This window comes from Poeciliopsis prolifica, unplaced genomic scaffold, assembly GCF_027474105.1.
Source record: "Poeciliopsis prolifica strain line A6 unplaced genomic scaffold, Auburn_PproV2 SCAFFOLD038, whole genome shotgun sequence".
NCBI lineage: Eukaryota > Metazoa > Chordata > Actinopteri > Cyprinodontiformes > Poeciliidae > Poeciliopsis > Poeciliopsis prolifica.
The window spans coordinates 3,557,142-3,577,663 of record NW_026562413.1 but is presented as its reverse complement, the minus strand read 5'-3'; the positions used below and the strand labels follow the sequence as shown (position 1 = coordinate 3,577,663).

Here is a 20,522-nt window from a genome sequence, read left to right as displayed (position 1 = left end):
CTCCTCCACCACTCAATAGCTGACACCTGCGAGATTTGTTTTCACACAGGCCCTAAGGCTGGACAACCCCACCCCAAACCTGTAAGCAAGCAAGTCCCTGCACAACATCCTGCCGGGTGGTGGTGGAGGGGGAACCTGAGCAATGTGCGGCTTTTGTCATTTTTCCACCCCTTTCCTCCTTTCTTTTTTTTTCCACTTTTGGCTCTGTTCTTTAAAGCATAATCACATCCTTCTCTCCTGAGAGATATTTGCCCCCACGTTGACAAAAGGAGAGAAAAAGCAGAAAGGTGGAGGGGGAGAGGGGAGAACAAGGAGCCAGGTGAGGGAGTTTTCTCACAATGATAAGATTTCTCCTGTAAGGAAGTCTTGACACCTATCTGTCAGGAAGCTCCATGTAATTGGCCTCAGATAAATAAAAAAAAATCATACGAATATATCCTGAGAGAGTATTTCTGATGTTTATCCAGACAGGTTGCTTCTGTCCGACCCGTGTGACAACTGGAGCTGGGCTTTATTTACATATTAGCTGAATTTAGTCAAATGCAGAGATGATGAAGAGCTCCACTGTTCCCACTCACAGGCCAAAACCACAGTCACACAGATGGATGAGATAAAAATCTAATGTAGTCCTCTGAGCTGCATTATGTCCAGTTTGTGCTGCTGCCATTCAAAACAAAGGTTACCAGTCCTACCTGGAACAAGACTGTTTTGTTATTGAGGTTTTCCAATATTAGGGGTCCATCAGTGTCAGTTTCAACTTGCTGTGCCAGTAGTCGACCGGCGCTGCTGCCCTCTAATGTTGTTCCCGGGAAGCTCAGATGTTTCAGTCTCATTCAAGACATTCAGACATTCAAAGGTTTGTAGCACATAAAAACATTGATACTGTAATGTTGCTATTTTATTCAGCTCACCTGAGTCAATCTTTGTAGAACCATACATCGCTGCAATTTGAACTGCAAGTATTTTTGAGGGGTATACCTCCACCAGCTACGTATAGTGCCTGATTCTTCTTTGCGAAATATCCCCCACTCTCTCAGACTGGCTGCAAAGCATCCTAAATTGAAATCAAGTCCGGACTTTGACTAGGCCAATCTAATGGAAGAGAACGCTTTGATCTAAGCCAGTAGAATCCAAACATTTTTCTTCCAAGTTCTCCCGGTATTAATATTTTTATAAAGCACCAAAAAAACAGAAGACTGTGGAGCTCTGACTGATAAATTACCCCAATAAAGAAACAAATAGTGTGTGATGCTTAAAATAGAAGCACTATTTTTGATCATTTCTAGAGTTTAGAAAATATCCGTGAAAGACAAATTATAGATGTTTATAATGTGAGATTTTTTTTATAAAATAAGAATATTTAACTACATATTAGTTTCTTTATCAGAAAAAGTAATATGATAGGAATATATTGGAATATTTGTTGTACTCCGCTGGCAAAAAAGATGTTGATTTTTAAGTTTTTAATTAAGTCTTATTTATAAATGTATTTGTTAATTTATTTATACTCCAGCAAACACTGTTGAAAAAATAGTTCGGAAGGAATCGCTACACATTCAAGAGGGGAAAAAATGACAAAACAAAAGAAACAGAAGGACAGAAAAAATGGAAATATAGCTATTATAATATGAAGGTACTCTTGTACAGAATCTAGTATAAACAACCAAACTCTACCACTAGGAGGCAGCATTGCCTCACCGATGTAACTGTTCCCAGGAAGGCGATTTCCATCGGAGGACTTTCCGCTGCTTTCACTGTCTCTTTAAAACATAGGAAGAACAACATTATCGAATCTCTGTTATGAATCACATTCATGAGATGCTTTACTGAGAATAGTTTTGACGATTTTATCATTTTGAGAGAAAATAAGCTTCTATGAAATCTTTTTTATTCTTATTTCTCTCGTGAGATCACAAGTTGTAGAACGAGTGAATGTCGACATTCCTGAGTCTTGCGAGAGTCTTTAAACGCAGCACTGACGTTTACTTCTTGCCTCTGGGAAATCAGCAGCTGTCACATTTCTGAGTTACAAACGACAGGTACGTCTATATTTGTGAGGTAAGGTGTTTTTTCTTTATAAATAATCACGGCTTTTAGTGCTAGGATGATCGTGCTAATGGCTAACGGCAGGTTTGAGTCCTGTCAAATCTCCATGTGGTTAACCAGGTTTTCACACATGAAGCTAATAACTGACACTGCTAACAGCTCGGTTTAACACCGACACAAATATAAAAGGCGTTAACTTCGAGGTATTTTAGGTCCACAACAGCTCTCAGAAGCTAAATGCGTTGTTGCTGGAAACGTGTTGTTGCCTGCTTATGAATAAACACGACTATTAGTTAGCTAGTGCTTGCTAAGTCCCCATCTGAATGCTAAATAGTTAACTCCTGGAAATATAAGACACCCGAAACCACCCCGTTATGACCGAGGAAGTACTTGCAGTACTTGATTAAATAAGCAACAGAAAGTCAAACTATGTAACTTTGGTTTTGTACAAGGTCTTAAGTCAGCCAAGAAGGCTAATAATAGAAGTTATGAAGCAGACTGGGTAATCTATGTTCATGCTGACTAAACCTGCAGAAGTCCCCGTGTTTTTAAAGGATTTCCAGTCTGCATAATGCATGACTCAAAAGAGGGTTATGAATGCAGGATGCGTGTTTTTTTTCTTGTACATATCAGGAAATTAGAATGGAATTGAAAAACTATAAAGTAATTTTAGAGTCCAGAAACTAGTGAAATTTAGTTTCTGGACTAAGTTTACCTTAGTCCTTACCTTATCATTTAGATTCATCACACACATAATTTTGTATTTTAAGTGTTTCTTTTATTTAAAGAAAAGTAAACAGTTCAGTGGAAATCAGATGGGTGTCATATTACATAAGACCTGCAGGGTTGGTACTACTGTTGTTTTGCTTGGCCTGTCAAGCAACCTCTCAAGTGTGTGCCCCGCCTCTGACGACTGCTGGAGAGGGCACCTTAATGATAGTGAGCAAGTTGTGAACAATATAAACAGTATGAACAATGGATGTCTGGATGACAAAAAGGGATTTTGAGTGTAGAAATGTCATGTTAAGGCTACACACTCTTGCGTAAAACTGACATTGACTGCTCCCATCAGCAGAGCGACGAGATTCTTGCAGAAGAGACGGGCTCAGAGTATTCAGGTATTTTAATGGAAAGTTTATACAACGGAAAAACTTTGCAAAAGCACGATGCAGAAGCAGCAGGCATATAATTCAGTTTGCTTGATGTCCAGCGTGAATACACGAGCAGTACATGTACATACATAAATTTTCTGAGAAGCTACATTTTGGGTTTTCAAAAATTGTAAGCTTTATTGTAATTTTTTAAAAATAAACCAGTTCTTTTAAAGGCAATTAAAAGGACCAATTAACTTAATGTGCATATTTTTAGACTGTGAGAGGAAGCTGGAGTACCCAGGGAGAACATTAAAACTCCAAGGAGCCAGGGTGGGATTTGAACCCAGGACCTTCTTGCTGCAAGGCAACAGTGCTACCAACTTCCACACTGTGCAGTCCTTCTTACTAAAAATGGCTCCAAAACACAAAGGGATAACTTGTCCTATTTTATTTCATTTATTTAGCACGCACTGGATAATGTGCTGCTATGGTTCGGTTCAAGGACTGGACAGGAAATTAGTAAAGTCTATGAAGATTAAAATATTACCAGAGCAGTTTAGGACATTTGCAGAAATATTAAGCGGTGAGAGAATAATGAAACTGAAGGAATCGTAGCAAAGTAATGTGGCTTTTCAAGGAAATAATCCATTTTCTTTGATGATGGTCCTCAAATCCTAAAGCCTAAGTAAATGTAAGCTGATACGGTCCACCTCCCTCTGCAGTTTGGTTCTTTTTTTCTTCTTTTTTTTTTTTTTTTTCAGACCAACATCCTAAAACTCCGAGAGCGGTTATCAAGGGAGAAACTAACAGGCTTACCTCCTCTGTGAGCAAGTCGGATGGGAATAACTGGCTTATCTGATTTCACTGAGCATTCCTGCAAAGTAATGTCTCACAGGACAAGCCAGAACCTGTTCTTCTTATATCACCTATTCACAAAATTCAGTGGTTTATAAATGTTCAACCAGACAAACATGTTCCTTCTATTTGTGCAATTTAAAACAACTGTTTATAGTTTAAAATAAAAAAAACATCTTGTCAAGGTGAAGTAGTATTTATATTTGCTCGACATGGGTGCAGGTTCACCGCCGTGGTTTCCAGGCGGCGCAGAAGCCAAAACAAGATGTACCGTGATAAGGTCAATCTTTTGTTTTTGTAACTGTTCAACACTGTGCAGCTGCAACATCAAAACATACAGTTTTAACAGAACCATGAATGAGAAAAAAAAGAGGTGTTAGCACGTTTTACTTTTCAGATTTGTTACAGAAACCAGCCTGTTAGCGTACACCGATCGCCCTGTATTAGGATCATGCTAATGTTTACTCAGTCGCTCAGCTCTTCCCGCTTTGACTCTGCGCACAGGTTTTTTGGTTCTTTATGATTTTTCCACCCTTATTTGAGCCGTTTCTTCCTCCTTCCTCTGTGTTTTCCCTAGCATGGCACGCGGGCACCAGAAAATTCAATCGCAGCAGAAAAATGCCAAGAAGCAGGCAGAAATGAAAAAGTCCAAGGGTCACGATCAGAAGACGGCAGCCAAGGCAGCGCTAGTGTTCACTTGCAGTGTTTGCAAGGTATGTCTGGCACCAGAGGGGATTATGTCAATCAGTCAAGCAAATTATATTCATAGGCTACATTTAATTCAGACAGGGGTAAAGCAAAGTTACCTGTACACATACTTTCTGAACTGTCTTCTTGTTCATGGAGGGTCCAGTTCGAGTCCTAATGGTATGACGCCACCGTATTTATCTGGACTTTTGAACCCTTAGTCTCTTTTCAGATCTTCAAGGTCCACAAATCAGTTGCCGTTAGCCACTCCCAGGTTACAGCTGTAAAGTGGAGATGACGGACTGTTCTTAGTGGTGGAACAGCCTGTCTATGTGTTGAATGTTAGAGCTGAACTGACTGCTGATCGTTTGATTACTGTCTCTATTGTCAGGTCTTCTGTCTCAGTTCAGCAGAATATTTTAGCTCTTATTATGCTAATTTTCCTAATTGGATGATTTATGTTATAACTTTCTTTATGTTGCACTTGTTACTGGTGACTTTATAGCTTGTGAAACACATTGACCAAGATGTGAGTTTGTTTTAGGAACATCAACACTCTAAGCTGCCCTTAAATCTTTAGAAGGACTGTTCGTTCCAAAACAAAACAAAGCATCAATTTTAGCTCTCGCTTTAGATCTTAACTGAAGATCCTTCCCAGAATACCTGAGAGTCCTAATACATCAGTTGTACTAAGACCATTAATGGTCTTGTATGCAAAAAAAGTACCTAAAATATGTAGTTTTTACCTGCTGTAACCAACTTTTCCGTAATATGAGCTTAATTTTTGATCGTCTTCCCACAGTCCCAGATGCCCGACCCAAAAACCTTCAAGCAGCACTTCGAGAGCAAGCACCCCAAATCCCCTCTGCCCCCAGAGTTGGAGGGCGTGGAAGCGTAAACGACTTGGATGAACCACACTGAAGATGAAGGCGCTGATCAGGCTCTGAACATGACAGCAAAGAATGATTTAATGTACCCAACATGAAAGCCTCATGCAGTCTACTGCTACCTGTGTGTAGCTTGTGTTTAAATACACGCACGACTCAATCCAACCGTGGTTTTGACTTCAGGGCCGACGCAGACGTGTACGATCAATGAGCCCAGACTCACTGCCTTTCGTGTTTTGTACGTGTATCTCTTTTAAGGATCAATAAATTGTTGCCCGTTGCATCCCAGATGAGATAAAGTGACTGTCCTAACAAAGCAAAATGGATTTGGCTCGGGTGGAAAATTCAGATGTTTGTCTTTGCTGCTGTCAAAAGTGACCTAGTTTATTTTAATTGTACTTGGGAGTGTTTTACTCAAACGGAGGCCTGCACACTGTAATTCCTCCAACAGCTCTGTGTGCCCTGCTGTACTGCAATCTTTCATTCAGCTAATCAGAATTTCATGTTTGGTTGTAAAATGTGAAACTTGGCCAGCTGCCCAAGCTGCTACACAGATTGTTAGGAAGTGAAATTATATTGGAGACTGCCGGCAAGATTAATGTGCCTGTAAAATGAATGTATGCTCCAATAATGTATCATACCATTTTATTAAAACTCACTTTGTTATATATCTGCTGTTTGCTTCTTTTTCTTTTTTTTTACAGATCTGGCCAAATGGTTGCATTTGTTCATCGCTGGCAGAACTTATTAATTGCATGTTAATGATTTATTTATACAGTGCTCATTAATGTGGGTGTTTCTCCAATCAACACAAGGAAAAATAATATGGAAATGCATACTTATTCTGCCTTAACTATTGCCTGAATCACCCTTAGCAAACACTTTTTGCATCCATCAAGCTTCTATCTTGAGTCATTGATTCAGTTGGCAGCAAGAAGACGTTGGGTTTGAAACGGCTTTCCATCTTTGTCCTTGTTTGTTAATTATTAGATTCATCAGGGAAGAGTGACCAGCACTGCATTCATGATCTTGACCGACGGAGAAAAATGCAAAAGGTTGCCACAATGAAGTTTCTCTAATAGGCTGACATTTTCAAATGAATATGTTAGGTTTTCTATCGCCTCTCAATGTGACACCAAATTAATCAGGCCAGCTAATAAAAGGTTTAAATATTGTCTCAAAACATTAAACTCTTGACATTGGACAATAATTGACTATAATGGGGTGAAATGTAATCTGTTAAACAGGCTAATGTAGGGGGCACAGCAGACATTTGAGACGTGGTTGTGGAGAAAAAAATGTAGTGGATGAGGGAACAGTAGCAGTAGAAGGTGATTGGTATAAGATGTGTATTTCTCCTCGTCTTTAATTATAATAACATGCTGAGGCCACAGCTGCAGACCAGGAGAGCCTGGAATCACTGGCACGACCTGCAGCATAAACGATCTGTTCAGAAAAGCTCCACTCTGCCAGAGCTTTTTACAGGCTGCTGCCAACAACTGGTTTTTGCCAGTTTTCTAGTTCTCTACCCACATGTAAACAAAATTCAACTTTTTGAACTGTTTTCAAATCCCTCTGAGACAGTGAAACATGGTATTTTCATCATGTGATCAGAGATGATGGGAAGGTAGAGCAAGGCAAACTTCAACATAAGTATGTTAGAATCCGCAACAAATTTGATATTGTGGTGGAGGTTCACCTTTAACCAGGACAAAAAAAAAAAAAAAACTCAAACATGCAGCCATAGACACAATTAAATGATTTTGGTGAAATGACTTCTATCTTAGAATGGCCCAGTCAAAGTCCAGACATAAATCCAATTGAGAATAGGTAGCAAGACTTGAAGATTGATCATCTCAAATCTTCACTTACTTTGAACATTAGAGCCGAGTAAAAAAAGTCAGTTTCTTTGTGCAAAGTTGTTAGCTGATATTGCACCAAAATGTGGTTCTGCAATCTGTTAAATACGTAAAACAAATACGTAAACTTATCAGATTACTTTTGTGAAATTTTTTTTTTATTTTAACACTGAAGTCATAAAATGTGAATGGGATCAAGGTGAAGACATCGTTTCAAGAGATTGTACATAATTATTTGGCTTCAAAACTCCTTCCTTCTGATGACTCAGTATAAGAAACAAATAAACAGGGTGAAAGCTACGCTGCCTGTGGCTTTAAATGTTTGAGTGACTCGACTCTGTGAATCACTGCCTGCATTGTTTCAAGCATAATCCACTTCCTTCCTTCCTGTCTATAAACTCGTGAATGAAAGAATGCCACACCTGGTCATTCACACAAACGTGGAGAAAAAAGGCCTGAGGGTAATTTGTGTTCAAGCAGGATGGAGTCAGGGGGTTTGGAGGGAGGGCAATGTGGATAAAAATATTAAAATAGCTGGCATAATTAGGTGAAACAATTCTCCCTTGGCTATAGGGCACCTATTTTCAGCCAGCGATCCTTGTCTGAGCTGTGGTCGTAATGAAACCAAAAATCTGCTAGTGCTCTTCATTTTTGAGAAAAGCAACTCAATCTGTGGAGACATTCTGCTCCATATTGGCAACATTATTCCTCTGTGTGTTGTTTTTGAATGACCTTGTTTCAATGTCAGAGGAGCATTAGTCATTTTCCAGCTACTTCTTGCCTGCCTCAGCAAACCTCAAAATCCAGGACACGCCCTTCGGAAAACCAAAGTACAAATCACTATTGCGCTGTTGAGTCTCACTTCTTGAGGTTGGATCAGTCATTGACCCAGTCAGGGGCCCAGCTGATGACTCTGAGACTTCCTCACTATTTTACTACTCTGACAGAGAGGATCTGTGTCTATGATTACGCCCTATGTTCCCCTCAAAACCCAGGCATGACTGTCAGGGAACAATAGATTCCCATAGGGCTAAAAGGGGAAAACCATTCTTACACATACTATGCAATAGAATTTGATTTTCTAAGCCCTAAAATGGAATGTAGAAGTTTGATTGTGTAGCAGAACATAGAGAAACATTATTTTCCTTTCAAATAGAGCTTTTTTTTCTATGCATTTTCTGTCTTGTACCTTTTTCTGAATTTTAGTTTTTTTTTTCTTTTCTTTTTTGACCCACTTCACAAGTGTTGTGTCAACAGTTAGAGGTTGACTGTTATTAACTCAGATATTTTACAGTTTAGTTTTAGTAGCCATGGGGTTGAATTTAAGCTTTTACAAAGAATCAAGAAACCACTCAATGAACTTGTCTGACAACAAGAAGTAGGGTAAAAGATATCAAAAAGAGAGCTCTTTTACCCTTTCCTGATTTCCCTAATTTCTCTATTTGGTAGAAATTTGAGAACATGAAAGAAACCAGTCTGGAAAGTGTCAGAAAACCATTTTTAGGATATTGAGAACCATTAAGCACAAATAAAGAAAACAAAGAGGTATGTCCTAGGGGAAATAGTTCTCCTTGCCATTCTGTGTGTAGGGAGGGCAAAAAGTATTTAGGTTACATTTTGTTTCTTAGATTTTGTCACAGGTCAGTCCTACATCAACACTGCTTCTTCCAAGCAGCTTTTGAATAAAGATAGTCTGTCTGAGTAATAGTAGGTAGATCAGGCCAACACGATACTTTTCTGGATGCCTTCAGTTTTTACAAATAGCACATTTTTTAAATATTATAAAACATTTAACATTATCTGGAGTGTTTGTCCTATGTTCTATGTCTTTGCTTTAAATGTATCTAAATCTTTCATTAGTCAGACAAATTAGTCAGAATTAGTCAGAATTTAATTTATTCTGACTTAGGCCCTTTTACATTTACGCTCAGAATATGACATTATTATGATATCAAGTATCACAATCATACTTTTTACATTTTCTATAGGCTACTGTTATTATTGTTTAAACTAAAACATTTTCTAAGTTATATTCCGTTTTTATTTATTATTATTCATAGTAAGGTTCTGTCACAAAGTCTCTTTCCTCCATTTACGTCTTTATATCCACGTAAACAGTTTTTTCATTGCTGTGAATGAGAAAGAAAAAAACCCAGGCATTATTTGCTAACAAAGACTGAAAGGAGAATAAGAAATTTTTGTTAAATATTTATTACTTAGAAATATATTGTAAAGACTTGGGCGTGTAATATCTCCCTTCAATATATATTTTTTATTTAGACAAAAAAAAAGAGGAAGTTCAGCTAAAAAGATTTCCGATTGGTCAAAAGGCGGTAAAAAAAAAATTGCCTGTAAATTTGGTTACCTAGCAACATGGGCCTGACGTCATCCGTCCCGGTGAGACCCTGCTGCTGTGCGTTTGATTGGAGGGAAACCCCGTGGATGAGCGGGAGAGAACATCAGCTGTGCGGCCGTGGCATCAGGAGCGACACCGTTTAAAGACATCCACAGGTCAGTCCTCCATCTAATGTTCGTTTTTTACTGCTGATGTGCGTTTCCCAAGACTTCGTTGAATTCCCTCCGCACGTCATGAAGTCGCTGTGGGCTCCACGTTGGTCGCCGTTTTTTTTTTTTTTTTGTCTGGGGTGTAGGTGGAAGTCATTGATGCTCCGCTGCCCAGTCATTGTTTGTTCGGCGTCTGCTGAATGAGCAGCGCCAATCTGCTGCTCGTTAACGTGTCCATTCTTGTATTCGCCTCTCTCTCTCGCTCTCTCCCTTTTTTTTTAAGAGGGTAGCTTGTGGGTGTGTCGAATACGCATTTGTGAATGAAGCGACTTGAAACCGGACGGTTAATAGGAGCAAAGCCAGCAGCTCCGTTGTTTTCCGGAAGGCGAAAAAGGGCGTTCACTGTGAACTGAAGTAAGCTAGGCTCCTTTAAACATCTCCCCGTTAAACGCGTTCAGTGACATTATTCCTATTTTCTCTACGCGAAGCATCGTTACGCACTGAACATATTTATGAAAGGCATCACTAATCTTTGTCGGACATGGTTCGACCTCAGTGTGTGTGTGTGTGTGTGTGAGGTAAAATTGGGTGGGCGACATTCTTCAGAAAGGGCGCAGGTGTGTGCTGGGAATTCTTCACGTTTAATGGTCGTTTGATTTAATCTTTTTATGAAGCTGGGATGACTCATAGCTTTGTAGCCTCTTATATAACACAAGGAATCTGAAATTTATTGAAAGAAACATCCTGGTCATCCACATTAGTTACCATGTTGCCAGGGCAGAAGGACTTGCATGGCGTTTGGCTTACTGCATTTGTTATTCTTGTCCAGTGTTGGATTTAATATTTTGTCTTCCAGCTAAGCCCCTATAGAGACTCATACACTCCATTCTTGTATTGCATTGTTTAACCTCTATAGTGGACTGTATGCTTTTCATACTGACTTTGCTAAAGAAGTCGATTGGTCACATATTGGATGGCTAAAATGACACTGGTATAGTATGCCGGCTACTTTCATAATGCATTCAGACGAAAGTTTTCTCTCTGCCATGTTGGTTATCTGTAATAACTGATCAGACAGAAACAAATCTTTTTTCAAAGCTTTTACTAACTTTGTACAAAAAAACCCTTTGATCTAAGAGAAAAACCAACAAATATAGGTATTTATATTTGTTGTGTCTGTAAAAACAAGGTTTTCTTGATTCAAGAGGAAAGCAGTTATTATTCTTATATTGCCGAGTAGCTTGGTGAGCATTACTGACCTTGAAACAGCAGTCTGCGTGTGTTGGTGGTTTGCAGGCTTTAGGCATGCTTTTTTAGATGGTAACCGCTAAGATTTTCCGTCACGTCACTCCTGCAGTTGAAAGTTTGTGTACTGAGATGCCAAAGTAAACACTTGAATGATCAGGGTATTCTGTGGCAATATGGTGCATAGAGTAAAGAAGCATTGCCTCTGCCCTGCTGGTTGCTGAGCACTGCAAATCAGCTGGCTAAAAGAAGGCTACTAAATATTTGGAGATGCCAACATCTGCAAATCCAATATATTTGGACAGAGGCTAAAAGCTAAGGGAAAGTGTGTATGTACAAATTGATGTCCTTTGGAAAGTTTCATTTTTCTATGCTCAGAAATTGAAGTATAATGTGACAAAAACTGTGTGGTTGATGCTGAAAATTGACCAGCAGCAGCCAGAATTTACCTCTATTTTAATAAAGAAATGCACTTTCCTATTTTAAACGGCTTATTGCATCTCTGCATCCTCGTGTAAATCAATCTGTGAGAAGATAAAGCATGTGATTCAGTGTGAATAATAACAAGAATGAACTAAGAAGCAGTTTTACTCACAGAGTGAAACATTGAAGGGTTTGGAGCCAATATCAACTAATTTAAGAACGGAATAGAAATATCCTTCACTGTCTCCCAGTGCATTTAGCTGCTGTGCATCATGTGACAGATTTTGGTAATGAATAATTTGTTTCGCAAAGAAAATTTGTTTACGTTATTGTAGTTAAATGTAAAAGTTAGTTCATGCATCAAATCCAGCCCTCACCTCTTGTTCCTGTTTGACCCCAACTTCCTCTTCTCTGTCCTACCTTCGTCGCGCTGCACAGAAGCCATGGCAGACAAGGGAGAGCAGGTACAGAAGGCCAAACTGGCCGAGCAGGCCGAGCGCTACGACGACATGGCCGCAGCCATGAAGGCTGTCACTGAGGAGGGCTCGGAGCTCAACAACGAGGAGCGCAACCTGCTCTCGGTGGCCTACAAGAACGTGGTGGGAGCCAGGAGGTCCTCATGGAGGGTGGTCTCCAGCATGGAGCAGAAGTCAGACAGCACCAAGACTGCACTGGCAAAGGAGTACAGGGAGAAAATTGAGAAGGAACTGAATGACATCTGCAAGGAAGTTTTGGTAAGAGAAGATTAAAGAGGGTGGTGGAAAGAAACCAGAAGCAGGTTTCTGATTGAACTATTGGAAAGTTAGCGATTCAGAGATTTACTTGTATGCGATTTGAAGATAAATAGATTGCTGGGATTACTTGGTGTGTTGCTTATCAGGTTTTCAAAGACTTCAAGCAACCAGGATTATCTCAGCACTGCAATTTTTTTCAGTTTTCAGATCATTTTGAGCTATGCCAACAATTAACATGTAGAGCAGTAGCAGGAAGGGGCTCTTCATTGGACACTGTGGTGACATCTACTGGCTGCATGTGGTACTTAAACATAATGATATAGGAGTCTAGAATAAAGAGAGAAGTCCAGCATGTTTTATCCCAAGAAGTGCCTCACAAGGCTTTACAGTTTCTTTTTAAATTAAATACTTTCTTCTAAACCTGTCAGGATTATACTTTAGGCTCCATTGGTCAGTGTGTCTTTGAAGACCAGCTAATTTTTATTACTGGCAGGGATATTGTGATGGGGTTTGTGCTGTAAATTTATTCTGTTTTTATCAAATATCTTTATGTAGATGTTTTGTGTACATTTACATTGCATTGTAAAAATCTTGTTAAACTTGTTTCAAATTTTGTCAAGTCATAACCACAAATTATTGTATCCTTTGATACTTAAATACAAAGTATTTCATACTTTTGAAGTGAAAGGTAAAGGACTGATTTTTAACATTTTATCTGAAAACCTTTACTTGCATTCTTAAGCTCTTTTTACTATCAGTCCTCTAAATAAATGAAATATCTTTTAAAGAAGAGAGAGGTTTACCACAAGAGAACACAGCAAGCATGTGAAAGAAGGGGGTTTGATTAAAATTAACTACACATCATCACCTATGGTGGCAGCATCATGCTGTAGGGATGAGGGTTAATAACGAGGCTGTAGGGGCTTAAATGAAGCTGATACAATTCAATCCTGGGGGAAAAAGTAATCGTTACGGACTGCTTGTAGGAACTGTATTTGACTGCGAGGTTTTTGGTGTCATGCAATAAAGCTCATCTTTCCAATTATATTACCGCCCTCTTGGATAGATCGTCACTGAGCTTTATGGCTACAACTGATATAGTTCTGAGTGACCAAGATCTTAAAGGTCATGGAAAACAGTGAGGACATTCAGGATAGTAAAGGACAATGGGATTGATATGTAAGAATACTTGAACATGGCAAGGATTGTTTGAGCTTAAGCTACTATGCAAAAAATAGGCTTTTATTCTCTAAACTTGAAAAGCTGGTGGTATCATGTTCCAAAAGACTTGCAGCTAAAGGTGGTTCTACAAACCATTGTCTCAAGGGGAGCTGAACATGTGACTAATTTCATTCCAAATTCTATCTTATAAAAATTATTATTTCACTAGAAAGTTGTGCCTACCTGTGTGAGTGGGCTTAACTCAAACGGCTCTTTTTGTCAGTGTGTTTTTAATATTACTTCTCTGCTTTTAAGAAGCTGTGAAAATGTGAAAGTGCTTTATTTAATTCATATTTTCAAAGTTTTTATTTTCAGGGTTTGCTATACAATTGCATTTAAAGTTTTGCCTTTTACCCTGCAGGATTTACTCGACAAACATCTCATCCCCAAAGCTACGCCCGCTGACAGCAAAGTCTTCTACCTGAAGATGAAGGGAGATTACTACCGATACTTGGCTGAGGTGGCAACTGGAGAAGACAAGGAAAGTAAGCAAAACACAACTTCATGCATTGCTTTATATTTATCCTTGTGCTAAAACCTGTAACTGATTTAGACTGTAAATATTTCATTTTCATTGAAGAAACTTATTTTGAATATGGCAAGTTTGCTGTCAGTTTCTGTGTGATGATCTGTAGCTCATTTGTTAGCTTCATGGGATGAATGTGTTCTGATCAGAGATCCTGTAAATCCTCCATATTGTGAAGACTTGGTGTGTTTCAGGTGTTTGTGGGCAGAATACTGACATTCTCTTTGTCCTTGATCTACATCTGTCAGCTGTAGTGCAGGGATGGGCTGCTGCAGAGAGCGGCACCATACTGTTGGTTGTTTTTAATCGCCAGGATTTATTGCGAATTTCCTATTGCAATTTGAACTGTGTTCATTTCAGAAAACAACTTGTATGAAAATCACCCATAAAGTGTGAAAGGAATGGATTATTATTATGTCTGTAAATCTAAAACGATCCCTTTTGGTTGGGTGCAAACTCTGTTCAGTCATTGATCTGTATTTCTCCAATCTGGCTTTATTATGTTTTAATCATTGTTTTTTTTTTCTAATGAGACACTGGCCTTTTTTTATCAGCCAGTTCTTAACTGGTTCCAAGGCTTCTAAAGTAAGCTTTAAAGGTATCTAGAGAGCTTCGGTACAAAGTTGAAAAACACAAATCGCATAAATTTTTGTGAAACAAAAGGCCCCAAAGTCATTAACTTACTCATTTTTCACTTATATTTTGATTAGCTGTTGGTTTCCATGAGCTCACCTCCAGTTCTTTCCCCTGGCATCAGTTTGGTGCTGATGGAGACAGATCAACGTTCCAAGCCAATACTTGGCAGTGGAAACCTGTAGTGGCAGTTTGGTGGAAAACTCCGCCACGTATCAATTAAAATGGGGCTTTGTATTTCAGAATTTTACCAGTACTTTTTTTTTTATCATAAAAGAAGGTCCAAGATGTGTTGGATAGTTTTGAGGTCTCAAACTCCAATCTGCAACATTTGGAAACACTACAGGTCTAGCATACATGAATCAAAAAGTTAATTTACTTTCTCAGTCTTCATTCAAGTTCTACAAAGTTCTGCTGATGACCTAATTGATTTTATTTAGATGTGCAGCATCAGAAACCTGTAAAAAAAGGTGCAGGACTCCAGTACCCAAGGATTACAGTTTAAGACCTCTGTTTTAAAATAAGTTGCAGGTAATGAAGCAAAACAATAGTGAATTTATAAATCAGCTATGTATTCACAAATGCTTAAGTCCAAACAAATAACAGGGGAAAAAATACATCAGTTTGAAGGATATGAGGATTTTCTTTAGAAAGCTACTTTTACAATGAATTTAGAAAGCTGTCTGGATTTAATATCATGCTTTTTCTTTTAAATATCCTTTTATGTATTTTACTTCCTTTGAACACGTGTATTCTCACTTGATTAATCATCTTCTTTCACGTAGCCATCATCAACAACTCACAAGAGGCCTACCAGAAGGCATTGGATATCAGCATCAAAGAAATGCCTCCCACACATCCTATCCGTCTGGGCCTCGCACTCAACTTTTCTGTTTTCTACTACGAGATCGTCAACTCGCCTGATAAGGCCTGCCAACTGGCCAAATCGGTAACAATCCTCTCTCCAACCACAGTCCAGTTTTAGTTTAATTTAACCAACTTACCAGTGGGTTTTTAAAAGCTAATGTTGAGAACTGCTGCTTACATGACTCACACTTAAAGCATTTGCTTGGAAAGATGTTGACTCAATGGACATGCAGCTATTTTAATGTATTACAAACAAAAAAGGATTAACTACATTTTGCGGAGAAAAACATAGATGTGGAACAACAGCACTTTTGCTTCATTTTCTACTAAAGTGAGAGGAAGTGAACATAAGAAAGACATGATAATGTTCTTTAAGCCAAGCTTGATGGCACCGCGTCTCCATGTTTAATTTGGAACTGGAATTTCAAACATTGACAAATGAAGGTTTAAAATTCCAATATTTTTATATGAAATCATTTTTTTATTCCAGAGTATGCTGAACCTCATGCCGTTTCTTACTCAAGTTATGTTTTTATAAGCATCCTGACAGTTCTGTCTGTGGAGAACCTCTGCTGACATGAGTCCAAGCTCTGATAATATCCTCAGTGATCAATTTAAAATGACACTAATAATGTGTTGCTAAAGTTACTTGAACAAGTTAATAAACGGGAGTTCATTATTAGGTTTAATATCTGAAAAAGTGAAGAATTTACTTTTAACATTTTCTGTTATTATGGGAGAAAAAAAAACATTTAATTGAAAAAAAAACCCGTCTGAATCTCTGGTCTGCTTTTAAAAAAGGCTTTTTATATTTATATAGATGTGCCTTTCAATTTTCTCATCAGAAGTTGCATTTTTGTCCAGCTCATTTAGGTCGAGTCATTAACAGAATATCCACGAATAGATAAACATGCATTTAAAGATTACATACTGAAAACATTCCTGCTTTTTTTTTTGCCCTTAGAGCAGCGTTGCTTCATGAGCTTGTTGTGGTTGTGTCCCTAATCCAGCAAGGTTGATTAGAATTACCAGGTTACCTCCTCAACATGAGATCAAGTTCTGCAGAAAGGACCTATTGTCCCACTCTTTGGGTTCAGGTGTGCTGAACCAGAAAACACGTCTAAAACACACAGGACAGTGGCTCTTGGTGACTGATTTTAGGACACTGCAGAATCGAAAACCAACCTGAGCATCATGTTTCATGACCAGTGGAAGCCACAGGCAACAAACCAACCTACTAAATTTACTCAAAACTGTAAATTTAAGTGGAAGTATGAAATGAACAACATGCTGTTCTTTCCTGAAACGGTGAATAAAGGTTCTGTAATTCCAGCTTTGTAGTTCTGGCAGCACCAGTGATCATAAAATATTCTGAAACAAGAATAGAAAACATGAACTATCATCACAACAAACTGAATTCACTTTGTATGTGAAAGTCTGAAGAGCGAATGGTGAACTAAAATCTCAAAAAGTTTGTCTTCTGTTTTATGCATGTTGACTTCACACACTACTACCAATCTTGTGTTTGAGCAGTCTTGGAAAAATTTGAGACGTTGTACTATATTTAGTTTCCCTATTAAGCCACTGAATATGCCCCTCCTGTCTCCTGCAGGCCTTTGACGAAGCCATAGCCATGCTGGACACTCTCAACAGCGACTCCTACAAAGACAGCACCTTGATCATGCAGCTGCTCCGTGACAATCTGACAGTGAGTGACTCGCATCATGTTGATCTATATGTAAAAGTATTTACACCCTTTGATCATTTGCCACATTAAAACTTCTGTGTATTTTGTATTTGGTCGAACAACACAATGTAGAGTATAATTGTAAAATGGAAACAGGTGATTATTTGGAATTAGATCAGAACTTTGACTGGGCCATTCTTATACATCAATGATGATGCTTTACTCTCAATCATTCTGCTTGGTTATATTATTGTGCTAGGTTCTAGTAATTTTTTTTAAAATTTTATTTTATTTTATTTTTTCTTACTTGGATTACCTTGAATTTAGCTCAAACCATCTTTCGCATTGTCTGATATGCTTCTGAAAAGAATCCCCACAGCAAGATGCTGCCATACCATATTTCACTGTAAGGATACTGTGCTCAGGAAGACGTGTAGTGGAGGTTTTCTGCAAATGTTTTGCATGCAGGCCAGTTTGCGTGTTTTTTTGGGTCTGAGCTTTATATGTGCTGTTGACTGATTCTCCTTCATTAGTTGTTGATTTCTGCAATTCCTCTTGAGATTCTGCACGCCTCTTAACTGCTTACTTGATTAATGGCTGTCCTTTCCAGGACTTTCTCAGCAAAGCATTGGAGAATTTGCCTTTTTTTTTTTTTTTAAAGTTACCAGATGAATATTGAGTTATTGTAGCGATAAACTACATGATTGCGTCTGGTTAGCTCCATATTAAACTTATCATTGGGGTTGTTAGCATTTCCCATTGTTTATATGAGAGCAGTAATACTGCATGATGAATTGATCATTGCTCATGTGTTTTGGTAGGTTGTATTATAACTCCATTAAACTTCTCCACTTCTTTCTACCTGACCTGTCCAAGTTACTGGTTCATGATTCAGTTTGTTCTTTATTTTGGGATATCAGAGTAACATCTTATTTTTGAAACCTTATCTCAAGCTCTTAACTTTGCAATTGTGTTCTACTTTGTGTTAGTCTGTTCCCAATTAAATCGAAGGTTGTGGTTGTAAAGTCACACAATATGACAAAGTAGTGTTTATTAATGTGTTTGCTCTGTAAAAGCTGATTTTGATCAACTGTGCTCAACCCTGCATTCCTCTGGCGCCTCGTTGCAGCTGTGGATGTCGGACGCGCAGGGAGAGGGAGAGGAGGAAGGAAAGGAGACTGAGCAAGAGCCGCCAGCTGAGAACTGAACTACAGAGACAACGGGAGAAAAAAAAAACAACACATTTTTTACCTCTCACCAGCCTAAGTTGTGTGCTTCGTTGTGTGTGTGCGCGTGTGTGCACATACATGCACAGAGATGTATGTTTACACTCCACTGACAGTGTGTAAAACTACAGGATGTGTGTGCAGATGCATTGAAGTGTGTGTATGCATGTGAGCGTGCTTGAGTGAGTGTGTGGTTATTGTGTGAGCACCTCCACAGAGAAAAGAATGGAATAGACTTGATTTCCTTTTGAACATTATTATTATTCTGTCAACCTGTGTATTTTTGTTTTGTAAACTTTAGGTCCCTCCTCTAGGTCTGCCCCAATGATCTGTAACATTTATCAGTGTAGCAAGCTGCTGCTGTTGCAGAAAAACAAACATGACAACCTCTAATTTGTCTCTCTGGACAATTTCTATGTTTTTACTTGAACTAAACAACCTTTGTGACACTTTGGTCCACTAAACTTTCTCTGAAACCGCTGTAAAATGTTCCATCTGACAGTAAGCAGTGATTGTACACTATGACAGGTGAAGCTCCGTCTCCGTAGTGCTTGCATCCATCCCGCCCTGTTGGTGTCCTGTGTAGTGTGTTAATGGATGGTACATGTTTCACGAAGTGTTTTCTGTTTGGACAACCACTTACACTTTGGTCCATTTGTTAAGCAACCTCTTATCAACAGTGAAATGTGTAATCTTTGATTTCCTGCAGTTTTGCATACCACATAAAAGTTAACAGCCTAAGACAACAACGACTTGATTAAAAATGGCTCAATACTGTAACCTTTTGATATTTTAACTCTTCAGCGGTGCACAGGATACTTTTTGCCATGCGCTTTTATGTGGCTTTCTACTCGTTTTCTATTCAGGTATTCTTTTCTATTTTAATTTTCTGTATTTTATTCCCTTAGACTCCTGGAGAATGCATGTGGTTCTCAGTAGTGTGGTGTGGGGGCTAGGCATGTTTCAAAACTGGCAGTTTTGGTTTAGTATTTAGCTTTACCCTGGTGTTTTAACATATTTACCTTTTTTATGGGAGTAAATCATGATGTGGAGTAAAAAGTGAGCATAGAAATTGTTGTAGAAAGCTTCATTAAAAGCCATTTCGTAGTTACAAAGGAGTGCCAGTTTCTTCTAATTACAGTATTTTGGTTTAAAAGAAAAGGTGGGATACAGGATACAGAACTTGCAAGTTACACAATGAGTGGATTATTTGGTTTTGTGCTTTCATGTAAGTGGAATTAAAGCATTCAAACTGAGTCTTGTGGTGCTTTTTCTGTATTGAATCAACTTTTTACATCTGTGCCAGATACATTTACATTTATAACCGCTTTTATAAATTGCCTTTACCTCAACAGCACCGGGGGGAAAAAAAAGCTTTTTACGGAAACAAATCCTGCTGCAATGAATAACTTAAACAGGACGCTGAAGGCAGATTCAGTTTGACAGGTGGTTGGTTTTCACCAACAATGCTGCCCTCTGGTGATTATTGCTGCGGATGTCGAAAGACTGGAGAAAATACTGCATGCATTTGCAGGAAAGACAATCATTCTATGTAAATACCTGATGACTTTATATTTAAGGATAAATGTATATCGTGTTCTATAGCAAATATGGTCTAGAAATGTTTATTTGCTTTTAACAGCCTGCATAAGCAGATTTGTGCTCTCTCTCCAAATGTTATTACTCAAAATCTAGCATCATTTTCTGATTGATTATATACGTTGTGGTTCCAGAGGCATCAGCAGATCAAATAACGGTTTGCTGCTTTGTAAGGGCATTTAAATAGCTTCTCTCTTCACCTGATGAATTTGTCTAACCTTGCTCATTATGCCTTTATCTGTACAAACCCATCTTTGTTTTGAATCAGCCACAAATCTTTTCACAGTACAATAACGCTGCAGTTTTTAAGTATCTAATGTTTCCATACCTTGTTATACGGCACTACACTATCAGATGGTTTTCGTCAGCAGAGATTCTTTCTCTCCCTGGAACCTGTGGCCTGCTTAATAATGTGGAACATCCTCCTC

The 20,522-nt window shown here is 38.5% G+C and overlaps 2 protein-coding genes across 5 annotated transcripts; both read left to right on the top strand.

The window, feature by feature from the left end:
- The first annotated feature begins 1,929 nt into the window (after nucleotides 1–1,929).
- znf706 (zinc finger protein 706) lies at nucleotides 1,930–6,239 on the top strand. Of its 3 annotated transcripts, XM_055053764.1 has the most exons (4): nucleotides 1,970–2,058; nucleotides 4,218–4,275; nucleotides 4,573–4,708; nucleotides 5,485–6,239. In XM_055053764.1, exons 3-4 carry the CDS (start codon nucleotides 4,574–4,576, stop codon nucleotides 5,578–5,580), a joined length of 231 nt encoding a protein of 76 aa, XP_054909739.1. In that variant the 5' UTR covers nucleotides 1,970–2,058; nucleotides 4,218–4,275; nucleotide 4,573; the 3' UTR covers nucleotides 5,581–6,239. The 3 variants fall into 3 exon arrangements, with proteins under 3 accessions (XP_054909738.1, XP_054909737.1, XP_054909739.1); XM_055053763.1 differs by lacking the exon at nucleotides 4,218–4,275 and having other exon boundaries at nucleotides 1,930–2,039; XM_055053762.1 differs by lacking the exon at nucleotides 4,218–4,275 and having other exon boundaries at nucleotides 1,955–2,058.
- A 3,587-nt stretch (nucleotides 6,240–9,826) lies between these two features.
- LOC129375014 (14-3-3 protein beta/alpha-B-like) lies at nucleotides 9,827–19,751 on the top strand. Of its 2 annotated transcripts, none has more exons than XM_055053790.1 (6): nucleotides 9,827–9,939; nucleotides 12,040–12,335; nucleotides 13,918–14,041; nucleotides 15,501–15,664; nucleotides 17,195–17,290; nucleotides 18,399–19,751. In XM_055053790.1, the coding sequence occupies exons 2-6, from the start codon at nucleotides 12,045–12,047 to the stop codon at nucleotides 18,474–18,476; spliced, it is 753 nt and encodes a 250-aa protein (XP_054909765.1). In that variant the 5' UTR covers nucleotides 9,827–9,939; nucleotides 12,040–12,044; the 3' UTR covers nucleotides 18,477–19,751. The 2 variants fall into 2 exon arrangements, with proteins under 2 accessions (XP_054909765.1, XP_054909766.1); XM_055053791.1 differs by lacking the exon at nucleotides 9,827–9,939 and adding an exon at nucleotides 10,218–10,347.
- The last annotated feature ends 771 nt before the right edge of the window (nucleotides 19,752–20,522 follow it).

What these genes read in the sequence shown, in the direction of transcription:
- znf706 (XM_055053763.1), top strand. Translation starts at nt 4,574, where the DNA reads ATGGCACGCGGGCACCAGAAAATTCAATCGCAGCAGAAAAATGCCAAG. An exon ending in TCACTTGCAGTGTTTGCAAG is followed by an intron (nt 4,709 to 5,484) that starts GTATGTCTGGCA and finishes GTCTTCCCACAG; the next exon opens with TCCCAGATGCCCGACCCAAA.
- LOC129375014 (XM_055053790.1), top strand. Translation starts at nt 12,045, where the DNA reads ATGGCAGACAAGGGAGAGCAGGTACAGAAGGCCAAACTGGCCGAGCAG. An exon ending in ACATCTGCAAGGAAGTTTTG is followed by an intron (nt 12,336 to 13,917) that starts GTAAGAGAAGAT and finishes TTTACCCTGCAG; the next exon opens with GATTTACTCGACAAACATCT. An exon ending in CCTGCCAACTGGCCAAATCG is followed by an intron (nt 15,665 to 17,194) that starts GTAACAATCCTC and finishes TGTCTCCTGCAG; the next exon opens with GCCTTTGACGAAGCCATAGC.